Source organism: Staurois parvus, unplaced genomic scaffold, assembly GCF_062004578.1.
Source record: "Staurois parvus isolate SC_StPar_1 unplaced genomic scaffold, SC_StPar_1.0 ptg000163l, whole genome shotgun sequence".
Lineage (NCBI taxonomy): Eukaryota > Metazoa > Chordata > Amphibia > Anura > Ranidae > Staurois > Staurois parvus.
This window is the reverse complement of record NW_028317959.1, coordinates 2,876,940-2,889,109: the sequence shown is the minus strand read 5'-3', so window position 1 is coordinate 2,889,109 and position 12,170 is coordinate 2,876,940. Positions and strand designations below refer to the sequence as shown.

At 46.7% G+C, this 12,170-nt stretch overlaps 1 protein-coding gene across 1 annotated transcript in view; it reads left to right on the top strand.

The window, feature by feature from the left end:
- Positions 1 to 10,467: 10,467 nt before the first annotated feature.
- The window catches only part of BAX (BCL2 associated X, apoptosis regulator), a 77,628-nt gene continuing 75,925 nt past the window's right edge, over positions 10,468 to 12,170 (top strand). The window contains exon 1 of the mRNA XM_089676068.1: positions 10,468 to 10,643. Coding sequence (XP_089532194.1) covers positions 10,529 to 10,643 — 115 coding nt within the window. The 5' untranslated portion in view covers positions 10,468 to 10,528. The remainder of the gene's footprint in view (positions 10,644 to 12,170) is intronic.

Below are 12,170 nucleotides of genomic sequence, written 5' to 3'. Positions count from 1 at the left end.
TTTCAAACATATCTTTTGGAATTATGGCCAAAAGTTCAACCTTGGTTTCATCAGACCATAATATATTTTCTCACATGCTTTTGGGAGACTTCAGATGTGTTTTTGCAAAATTTAGCCAGGCTTGGATGTTTTTCTTCATAAGAAAAGGCTTCCGTCTCGCCACTCTACCCCATAGCCCAGACATATGAAGACTGCAGGAGATTGTTGTCACATGGACCACACAGCCAGTACTTGCCAGATATTCCTGCAGCTCATTTAATGTTGCTGTAAACCTCTTGGCAGCCTCTCAGACCCCTTTTCTTCTCGACTTTTCATCAATTTTGGAGGGACGCCCAGTTCTTGGTAATGTCACTGTTGCGCCATATTTTCTCCACTTGATGATGACTGTGTTCACTGTGCGCCATGGTATATCTTGGAACTTCTTTTGTACCTTTCTTCTGACTGATACCTTTAAACTATGAGATCCCTCTGATGCTTTGGAAGCTCTCTGTGGACCATGGCTTTTGCTGTAGGATGTGACTAAGAAAATGTCAGAAAAGACCTACTAGAACAGCTAAACATTATTTGGGGTTAATCAGAGACACTTTAAATGATGGCAGGTGTGTACTGACTCCTATTTAACATAATTTTGAATGTGATTGCTTAATTACAAACACAGCTACATCCCCAGTTATAAGAGGGTGTGCACACCTATGCAACCACATTATTTTAGTTTTTTATTTTTAATTCCCCCCCTAAAAGATTTCAGTTTGTTTTTCAATTGAGTTGTACATTTTATAGGTCACATTAAAGGTGGAAAAAGTTATGAAATTATTTATCTTTGTCTCATTTTTTACATCACATAAATCTGACATTTTAACAGGGGTGTGTAGACTTTTTATATCTTCTGTATACTGGAATTTTTTTTTATACTAGTAATGGTGGCGATCAGCGACTGATAGCTGGACTGTGGCGGGCATTCTGACACTGGGGGGAACTGACTAAATGTCAGTGACACTAATATAGTGATCAATGCTAATAAAAAGCACTGACACTGTACTAATGACACTGGGCAGGAAGGGGTTAACATCTGGGGCAATCAAAGAGTTAACTGTGTGCGTTTACTAGGGAGGCATGCTGTTTTGTATTGCTCTGCTGTGCAGAGCAATATAAAGCAGCATGCTGAAGCTGACAGGGGAGAGATCTGTATTGTTTACATACAGACCTCTCCCCCATCAGTGATACTCTGCAATTGCTGAGTTCCGGCGGGAAATCTCTGGCCGGGACCCAGTGATTGACAGCTGTAGCCACCAACGGTGGCGCAGGTAGGGCGCACGTGCCCCCTAGCTGGAAATACAAAATCACGTATATATATGTGATTTTGCGCAGCCCTGCCACAATGTAGTAGTATTTTTGCTACAGGGCGGTGGGGAAGCAGTTAATAAACACACACTTATCTGTCCCAGAGTCTAGCGTTGTGCTCACCCATGCTGTCCCTTCTCTACCTCTTCTCTCCTTGGCGCCAGCATGTCAACTGTGGGCACCAGGCTGTGACAGCTTGCAGCTTGACAGCCGGGTGCCCACTGCGCATGCACGAGTCACGTTGCGCATTCTGATTGGTGCGGTAGTCTTCTGGGACCTGTGAAGGTTCCCAGGAGACTGTGGGAGGAAGGAGGGGACCGAACTTCGCTCACTTCGCCGTGGTGAACTGAGCTGGAAGTGGGAGCAGGTACCTGTCAAAACCAGGTATCTGCTCCCCCCCAAAAGGTGCCAAATATGGCAGTGGAGGGGGGGAGGAGGCAAACAAGCAGAGTTTCCACTTTTGATTGGATCTCCACTTTAGCTATCAGGAAGGACAGTGGGGCCGGGCAATCAGGAGAACCCAACTAGCTCTTCAGCTGGGACTGTTTAAGTCCGCAGTTTCTGGGTCCCCTTGCTCAGGGAATACCCTCAGTACAGCTGGTTAAAGAGGGGGATTCATCTGGGGTCTGAGGAGGAGAGCTGGAGTGCTCTCAGAGAAGAAGCAGTCTTTTCTTTTAGTCCATAGACTTGTACATAGTTGTATTCGCAGTTCACAGTTCCTTGGACATCCCATGCATCCCTCAACCCTATCCAAGTTCAATATCCCTTAATAAAACATCAAAAACAAGCCTAAGGGCTGGTTACTGTCTCCAGTGTGCAAGTGTGCAGGAAGAAATGTGTTGCCTGGCTGTGCAGAGATACAGGGGGACCCAAAACTCAGTGACTTCTAAAGGGGTAGTGCTACACACCTTTGGAAAGGGCATTGCAGATCCAATTCCATCCAAACTATTGCAGGCGATAGACAGTTCGTTTATGGGACGATTTTTCATCCAAAAGAATAATCGGCTGATTTTCACACTGTTAGTGGGGCAATGGCATTGGCCAATTTTCGCGGTTCCTCCTCATTTCGTTTATCGGTCATGCTGGAAAATTCGTGAAAAATGGATGATTTTCGCAATCATTGGTGGCAACATCGGTTTACAGAAAAAAATGATCTTTTTTTTGGATGAAAAATTGGCTGATAAACGAACCGTCTATGGCCTGCATAAGGCTCTCAGAAGTGGATGATAGGTGGGTTGGAGAGCATTTTATTGTGCTCAGCTGACATCCATAATGCTAATTATCCTAGGAACAGATACTGTTCTTTTTCATATGACAAGCAATTTACAATCCTACAAACAACATCCCATTTAGCAGGATGAAATGACAATTTGTTAGATACTAAACATAATATATTGTATTTCTGATGTGTTTTTAAGAGGTCTAATGTGTCATATTAGCCCTCTGGACTTTTGTAAAGTAGGTATGTTTGGTGTATACCTGATTGGTATCATATTTACTGTATAAATTAGGGTAGCCACTTTTTATGAAGTTAACTCTATTACAGTAAGAATTATAGGGAGTGTAAGAAACTTAAAGTGTTACTAAACCCATGACCCTGCATTCACTATATCAGGTCTCCCACAGTACACAGAACATGGAAATGCAATTATTTTAGTAACTATAAACTGCTAAATACCTTTTCTCATCAACAGTTAGAGCAGTCTTGTGACTTCATCAGAGCACTCCTTAAACCTTGTAGGAGTTGTTTTCTTTCTGCTCTAGGAGGATGTTAAACCCCTGACCTCTGTCTGGACAGTGCTGATTGACCTTGTGCTGATCACATGCACCCTCCCCAGAAAAAAAAAACCTCTCTAGCAATACACACCAAACTACGCATGTGCATGTGACTATGGATTCAGTGTGTATCAGGTGGACATTTCAACAAGAGGAGGGGCAGAGAAGAAAGGATCAAACAGCCTTTTTACACAATGCAGAGGATTAACCCCTTAGGTTCCACAGGGAGTATAACAAGCATGCTTTACTGCATATACAGACTGATTTTACTGTTGTGGGTTTGATGTAACACTTTAAGTCTGTGTAGTTTAGCTGTAGGTAAGTGTAGAAAAAGACCCCTAGCATCACAAATGTTTATTCTGAAAGCTGCTCAGAGATGGTTTGTGACATGGCCATTTACAACAGAGCCTCTTTAGAAGACTTTTGAAGATGTTTGGGTAGTGAAGGTTTGAGATGCCCCATCTAGCAATGTCTGCTTCCTGTGACCTAAACTGGACAGGTGCATGGATCACCTCCTCTGGCTGTCTGACATAGACAAGACCATTTTTGCATGGAAATGTTGGAGAAAATGAAGATGGTCAGTACTACTCCACCATCTTTTTCACATAGTTTTGTCAGACCTCTATATCATCACAGATAGTGCCACATCAAGCGCTTGGTGTTAGGTTGGGTTAGCTTCTAGGGAGGACAGTGAATAATCAGGTTTTCAACTTGTTGCAATTAGTTTGTACTTACATGTAAGCAGCTCAATGTGATTTAATACAGTTAATGACCACAAGGAGGCTTCAGCAAACATAGACTTGTTTTACAAATCAGAGCAAATGCACCTTTTGCTGTCTGGTGGCCAAGCTCCAAAAGAGAGCGCCCTGTCCGACATCGCTGCTAGTGGTACAGGGTACCTAGGGAGATGGGACAAGGTATTGTACCATGTACTTTTTTCCATGAGGAACTCAATATTTGGGCAGCACAGTGGCTAAATGGTTAGCACTACTGCTGGCAGTTGTTGGTTTGAATCCCAACCCCGGCACCACCTGCCTGGAGTTTGCATGTTCTCCCTGTGCCTGCATGGGCTTCCTCTGGGTACTCCGATTTCCTTCCACACTCCAAAGACCTGCTGGTAGGTTAATTGGATCCTGTCTAAACTGGCCCTAGTATGTGTATGTATGAATGTGAGTTAGGGACCTTAGATTGTACGCCCCTTGAGGGTTAGGGACTGATGCGAATGTACAATATACTTTATATGTATAGTGCTGTGTAAATTGACGGCGCTATATAAGTACCTATAATAATACATTTTTAAAAATAGTGATAACTCACTAATTAATATATCAGTAGCAATGTAATATTTATCAGTGTTTATTTTGTAAACATGCCCTCATACTGCATTTAATAAAAAAGATTACAACCAGAAAATACAAAGTAGGATAACTTTGAGTTAATAAAACATTTGTAAAACCACTTCCTACTCTTCTAATTACACGTAGACATGAGTCAGCTAGTTTAATTCATATCTTCTTGGCTTCAAAGGAACTTGGCAGGATGTATATCTGAGAGCTGTTGTTGTTGAACTTTTTTTAAAAGGTGCATACTTTATGGTTGTAAACCTCCATTTTTTGACTAGGTGAGCTATTGGCATGGACCAAGCATGTGAATATCACTTGTCAGAATATGATCACACTTGAATGTCTTCTTTGAGGACATTATGCATCACCTGATACTTGCCAGCAATGTGAGGATTCACATGCTTATGTTGGAATATGACTGCTGGCACTGATCTTCTAAAGTAGAACTCCAGCCAGTTTTAGTTTTGGACAGAGTGGGAAAGGGGTAGAGCTTCTTTCAGGTTTTTTATAGCGGTCAGTGTCTATGTTGAGGAGATTAACCATCACTTCCAGGCCCACAGAGAGGATGGGAAGTGAAGGTATAGCTTCCCAGCTGGGACACAGTAATAAACCCCCTAAAAAAGGTTTTCGCCCTTCCCTACTCAATTGCCTTCTCCAGTAATAGCGTCTATATATCCCTTTATTACCAGGCCATTCTTTAGTTTTCAGTGCTGTGATCATTTGACAGACAATTACTTGGTCATGCAGCACTGTGTCAAAACAGCATGATCTCGTGCATGTGCTTACAAGCCGCAGGATCTATAGAACCCGGCAATTGTATCTGCGTATTACCATGGGGGAATGGTGTGCTGTGAATTTTATGATTACTTTTGCCATGTGCTAGCATGGTGTTTGCTTTGAAGTGTGAATCAATGCCCCACATGGCCAGAGGCCATACTTCCACACTGGGCCCCACACTGGAAGGATAACGTCTTTCCACTTGTAAGTGATACCTGTCCTGGCACGGACTACTGACACTTTGAGTATGGATTACCTCCACCGGCTCTTTTACACATGCTACACAATGCACTTTTCTCTCTTCAACCCAAAGGAATGAAGGAAAGCTGCTGTATTTTTCATGAGCCCTTGCACACCATGGTCCAGGCCAAGTCCCTACAATAGCTCTGTCTCACAGGGGGCCCAAAGACAAGAACCCTGCCACTAAGAAGGGCAAACCTTACAGCCATCAGTCCACCTTCCCTACAGAACCATCATCTCCTGGCCACAACCGCCAAGCTGGCTGCTCCTCCTTCCCTATACTTCTCACACTTCAGTACCCAGAAGGTGAGCATGAAAGTTTACATTCAATTCCCCATTCCCATTCAAGTAGGAGCACATTATCACTCTCTTTCAAGTAACTAGACAAGACGTTGTTACTTATTCAGAACTTTCTTACGTGAAAAGGCATAAGAATCGGCACTTTTATTGCATCTACACATTACAGTTCTTCAGTGGTTACTTAAAAATGGTAACATGTCAGAAATCATGGCATTGTTTATGCTCCGCTTCCTAGAAGTGCTATTCTGCTACTGTGCCATAGTTGGGCCATGCTGTGGTGCCCATACTTTAGGTTGTGTTAGTTTCCAACAAGTAGTGAAAAGGCTTCAACTTGGGAGCAGCCCCATTCTCAGTACGCAACTGCATCTCCATGTGTATGGTCTCTGTCCAATTCCCATGACCAACAATTCCAGGCCCAGCCTACCACTGACCAAAAAGGCAGACACACCACAGCATGTTAACCCCTGAATTACCCAATATTAACCCCCAAGTGTATATACCAATAACATTGTAAGCACCTGCCTATATGTGCATGCACAGAATCATGAGCAAACCCCACAAGTGCAAAAAGCAGTGGTGTGTCTATGTGTGAGTGGGAGTTTCACATACTGTAATTCCAGGCATACCCAAATAACCGTCATGTATCTGCCAGGTCCCTTAGATATGTAACATTTAAGGTGGAGTTATTGCATAGCCTTTTCTTCTGCTTTAAAGCAGACATTTGCGCACTAAAAGAGCTTGTTTTTTCTACTGATGCCTTCCCCTCCCTCTTGCAGAATTGGGGAACCTTTAATTATTTAATGTCTTTTTTGTGCTGCAGTTCCTGCTTCATCAACAAGAATTTCATAGGGACCCCAATGTCTCCTGGGGTGCCCATGTCAATTATTCCAGGAGGAATTACTTTACTAAGGACCCTTGCCTTGCTAAGGGCAGAGCAAGGGCGCAGGTGCCAGGAGGTTGGTTCAGCGAACTTAAACTTGGAAAAGATGAGACTGTAGGAGCAGAAGTGAGGAGTCAGGCGACAAGCTGAGTTTGGTAACAGCCAGGCAGATAGGTACAGAAGGGTTCATGTACACTGCAGCTGATATACTCACGTTCAGGAGCTTTTCTGCATTTTTTTCAGCAGCCCCTGAACGCTCCCTATTGTTTTCCTACGTGTCCATGTACACTATGTCGTTTACAGGCAGTTGAGTTTACAGTCATTTTTTTCAACGCACCAAACTTGTGTTCAGGAGTAGATTTTAGCAGCATGTCAAACGCCAAATGCTTGTAAACGCTTGTAAACGTAGCAAACCGCATTTATAAGCATTTGCATTTAGAAGAGTTTTTTAACTGTTCCATATCCAAATGCTGTCCATATCCAAATGCTGTTTTTCATCATCAGAAATGCATGCAAAGTGTTTTCCATGTATTCAAATGGACCCAATACACCAGCAAAGTCAGTTCCAGGTATTGCATGAAGGAAAAAATGGTAGAACGAGCCACATTATGCTCATGATGGGATCCATAGTGAATACAACCAGAAAAGACAGGTCATCTCAACACATACTGCTCTTCCTGCTATTGCTCTCTCTATTTCTCTCAGAATGTCTGAAATAGTTAATTTTTTACTGTTTTTCAGTGCATTCTGGGCATTTTGGAAGGTCTCCTGAGGTTATCTTTAAAAAATTCTTCTAAACACAAATGCTCATAAACGCGGTATGCAAACGTGGCTAAACAGACGATTTTTAACCTATGTTTTCCAGCAGTCAGTTTCCATCGTTTTGAAGTGTTTTCCAAATGTCCCGTGTACATGGAGCCTTAGTCAAAAGTCAAGGCTAGGGTCAGTAACACGGATCAGGAACAAAAATATGCAAGCAAGGGGAATCCAAAGAATAGTTAGACAGAGCTGGGTCAGTAACAAGATCAAGCGGGCTTTCAGGAACACAATTCACAAGGGTAAAGCTGAAGACCATCCAGCAATGATACAAAGAAGATCTCAGGTTTAAATATGCCACTGGACTCCAGGATTTATGAGCACACCCGTGCATCCACGTGTGCTCTGTGACGTGTGCTTGTGCGTACGTTCTCCTTACAAGTCCAGTTATTCATCTTGATCATGACAATGAGCACAGCCAGTCTGATGTTCCTGACAGGTTCCCTGAGACATGAAACTTATATCAAGGGTCCTGCCATGTTGAAAAGTTTGGGAAAGACTGCTCTATATTGATAAACATTTGGTTTGTGCCCCCCTCCTGATGATTGTGGCTAGTGGAGGCAAAAAAATGATCTTAAACCAAGAATGATCAGCACAAGGGACATATGCTAAATGTAATTTGTCTCCCTTGTGCTGACTTTTTTGTTTGTAATTTAGGCTAAATGTAGTCTCTAATATAACAGAAATCGTGATTGGGATTTTAGTGGCTGGCTTTATATCTGTTTAAAAGAAGATAAATAATCTTACAGTAATTTCAAAGATGCTTACAACCCAAAAAACTGAGGCAAGATAGTTCTGTATTCCATCTGGACTTTAAAGTAAACCTGATGGTTTATTAAAGCAATGTGTTTTTCTTTTTTGCCAATGACTCAAGATGAAATAATTGTAGCAAAGCAAATCCACAATATTTCATAACAGAAAGAGGAAGTGTTAAATGAGTTTGCTGCTCGATGACTGTTTACTGCGTGTTATAGACCTTTCCAAATAAAGATTTCTTGTGCCAAAGCATTAAAAGGGAGCTAAACTCTGCAATACTTACCTCCCTTCAATGGTCCAACTTCTCTTGCCAGACCAAGCATCTTCCAGAAGCCGCGCTGTGGCTGTTCTCATTGCCTGGCGCAGGATAATGTGCTATCATTCTGGCACACAGGCGCTATGTTGGAATGTATACTGAGTTGCGCTTGCACAGTTCATTGTACATTCCAAAGAAGACTGAGAGCAGGCAGGTAGGTTTCTATTATAGCAAATGAGACATTGCAAGGAGCCTGCCTGCTCGTAGTTTTTTTAAAGTGGGACGTTAATTCCACTTTAAAGTCTTATCCACACAGGAGCGGACTGGCCATTTGGAAACTCGGGCACTGACCGAGGGCCCGGGGTCAGTAGGGGGCCCCATGAGATGCCTGTGACGGGAGTGACTTTTGGGGGTGGGGGGACCTCTGTATCATCTTCCCAAATTCCCATTATGTTTAATGCACCCTGTGCCTGTTAAGGGGTACAGGGTGTGTATGTGAATGTCTGAGTCTTGTGTATTCCTTTGTTCTGGGCCACATGGCTGTCCATTGTTTGTTTGCCATGTGCTACCCCCCATTGTGCTGTGTCTTCCTGTCCAGCCAACTATTATGGGATGTACTGTTTGTGTATTGGTGTGGGGGTTGGTCAATGTCCTTTGCCATGTGTTTCATCCCATTGTTCTGTGTCTTGGGGGGGGCTTTGTTCAGGACGAGAGCGCTGTACTGGGGTAGCTGTGTATTGGGGGTGTGGTTGGGGGGAGCTCCATACTTTGGGGTGGGGGGAGAGTTTTTTCAGGGGAGGGGGTGGCAGGAGAATTCTGTGCGGGGGTTGCAGAGGCTCTGTACTGACGGAAGGGGTTGGGGAAGGGCTTTGTTCCAGGGGGTGAGCTCTGTACTGGGGCAGGGGTTGGGGGAAGCTTTGTTTGGGGAGAGAAAGATGTGTACTGGGGGAAAGATTAGGGGAGAGCACTATACTGGAGGGTGGGCTCCGTACTGGGGGATGTGCTGGGATCTTTGTTCAGGGAAGAGGTTGGGGGGGAGCTCTGCACTGGGGGAGAGTTTGAGGGGAGCTTTGTTCTTGGGGGAGAGCGCTATACTGAGGGGGGTGGTTGGGGGAGAGCTTTGTTCGGGAGAACTCTGTACTGGGGAGGGTTTGGGGGAGCTTTGTTCAGGGTGAAAGTGCTGTACTGGAAGGAACTCTGTACTGGGGGGGAGCTCTATGCTTGGGGGGATCTCTGTTCTATGGTAGGGGTTGGGGGAAAGCTTGAGGGGGAAGGTTTTGGGGGAGCTTTGTACTGGGGGTGGGTTTGGGGGGAGCTCTGTACTGGGGGAGGTGTTGGAGGGCTTTGTTCTGAGGAGAAAATTATTTTGGGGAAGGGGTTGGTAAGAGAATTCTGTGTGAGGCTTTGTTTCGGGGGAAGAGCTGTGTACTGGGGGCCCTTTGTACCGGGGGAGGGGTTAGAGGGCTTTGTTCGATGGAGGGAAAGATTTTTTTCTGAGAAAGGGGTTGTCAGGAGAATTCTGTGTGGGGGTTTTGTTGTGAGAGCTTTGTTCAGGGAGGGTGAAGGGTTGGGGGAGAACTTTGTTGGGGGTGGTGGGGGTTGCATGCTCTGTACAGGAGGAGGTGTTGGGGGGCTTTGTTCGGGGGGGGGGCTGGGAAGAAGCTCTGTACTGGGGGGAAGTTGGTTCTGGGAGAGGAGTTGGGGGTGCTCTGTTGGGAAAGTGGTTTACATCCCTGCCGGGTGTTATCAGGGTCTGGGTGTCAGTACATGAACTTTTTTTTTTCCTCAGATAAAACAAGCCCAGGTCCCGACTTCATTCACTGTGTTCCTATTCCATGTCAGTGATGTGCCCACTACTATCTCTAAACCAGCGCACACAATACATCGGCCCCCATAACGTAGCACTTTGCCAGTAACCAACATGGCGGACGCAGAATCGCAGCTTGGTGCCACCGCCGGTCACCTGAGGGGGCGTGTCCTGGGCTGCAGTGAGGAGTGTATGGTGTCGTAGCGGCGGTGTCAGTGTGTGCGCGCTGGGTACGGATGGCGGACCAGGCGGCGGGCGGTGAAGATCCCGGGCGCGGGAACAGCAGAGGGGCTGAAGGTGGCTGTGATGCCGGTGGAGCCTCCGGTGACAATGGAAGGGCCAGCGGGACAGGTGAGAGGCTGGGGGAGGGGAGGGTGTTGTTGGGGTGTATGGGCTTCGGGAGGAAGATATGAGGGCCTGTATGCGGGCCGAAGTACAAGTCCCAGCAAGTCCGCAGGGCCCGGCCTATGTGCGGCACGGAGGAGCCTCACCTGTACCTCATTGTCTCCTGTGTTGGCTGTGCGGCCTCAGCCGGGCTCTGTGTGATCAGCGTCCGGGGGTTCGAGTCTCTCCTCCCCCCACACACCTCCATTGTGGTACCGCAGCGTGAGGGGCCCTTCCCGGAGAACACAACGCCGGAGGGAGAACCGGTTTTGCATAGACTGGAGCGGAATTAGACCCCCTGTCGGGTTTAATTGCTGTGTCCTCATTAGGGAGGTTCACCCTCTACTTCTCCTCTTTACTATTGTGACTGAGCCAAAGAAAATCCCACATTTTGGGTTGTCACCAGCACAGGAGTATAGTGGAAACCCTCCAATGGGGACACAGTTCTGGTGACACCCTGAGATTCCCTCACTTCTGAGGGATTCCCTCTCACTGCCTGTTGTCGCTATGGGACAACAGGCAGTTATAACCCTTCCTAAGGCCTCACATGGCTGTAAGAATGTTACATGTATGTATCCTAGGAGGAAAGTTCCAGCATACTGATCACTGACAGTATAGATGTGTGTAAGTGCTGCACACCAGGCCATGTACCAGTACGGCACCCATCATTAAGTCGTTTTCCTCAGCAGGCGGTCAGCTTTCTTGGAAAAGCAATCCAAGTGGCTCATTAGCCGCAGGATTGCTTTTCCAAGCAGGGGGAGGGGCCATCCCACCGGTAAAAATAAAAACCTTCTGTCTACAACAGGGCTTGAGAAATCCCAGGTCACCATGGCGACCAGACATTGCATCCTGGCACCTGGGTTCACACATGTACCGAAATCGCAATGTCATTCCGTTTTATGTGCAATTTCAGTATAGATTCCATTTTGTCAGCTCTCTCTCTCACCTCCCACTGAGTCTGGTGCGCAGCCGCCTCCCACTGAGTCTGGTGCGCAGCCGCCTCCCACTGAGTCTGGTGCGCAGCCGCCTCCCACTGAGTCTGGTGCGCAGCCGCCTCCCACTGAGTCTGGTGCGCAGCCGCCTCCCACTGAGTCTGGTGCGCAGCCGCCTCCCACTGAGTCTGGTGCGCAGCCGCCTCCCACTGAGTCTGGTGCGCAGCCGCCTCCCACTGAGTCTGGTGCGCAGCCGCCTCCCACTGAGTCTGGTGCGCAGCCGCCTCCCACTGAGTCTGGTGCGCAGCCGCCTCCCACTGAGTCTGGTGCGCAGCCGCCTCCCACTGAGTCTGGTGCGCAGCCGCCTCCCACTGAGTCTGGTGCGCAGCCGCCCCCCACTGAGTCTGGTGCGCAGCCGCCCCCCACTGAGTCTGGTGCGCAGCCGCCCCCCACTGAGTCTGGTGCGCAGCCGCCCCCCACTGAGTCTGGTGCGCAGCCGCCCCCCACTGAGTCTGGTGCGCAGCCGCCCCCCACTGAGTCTGGTGCGCAGCCGCCCCCCACT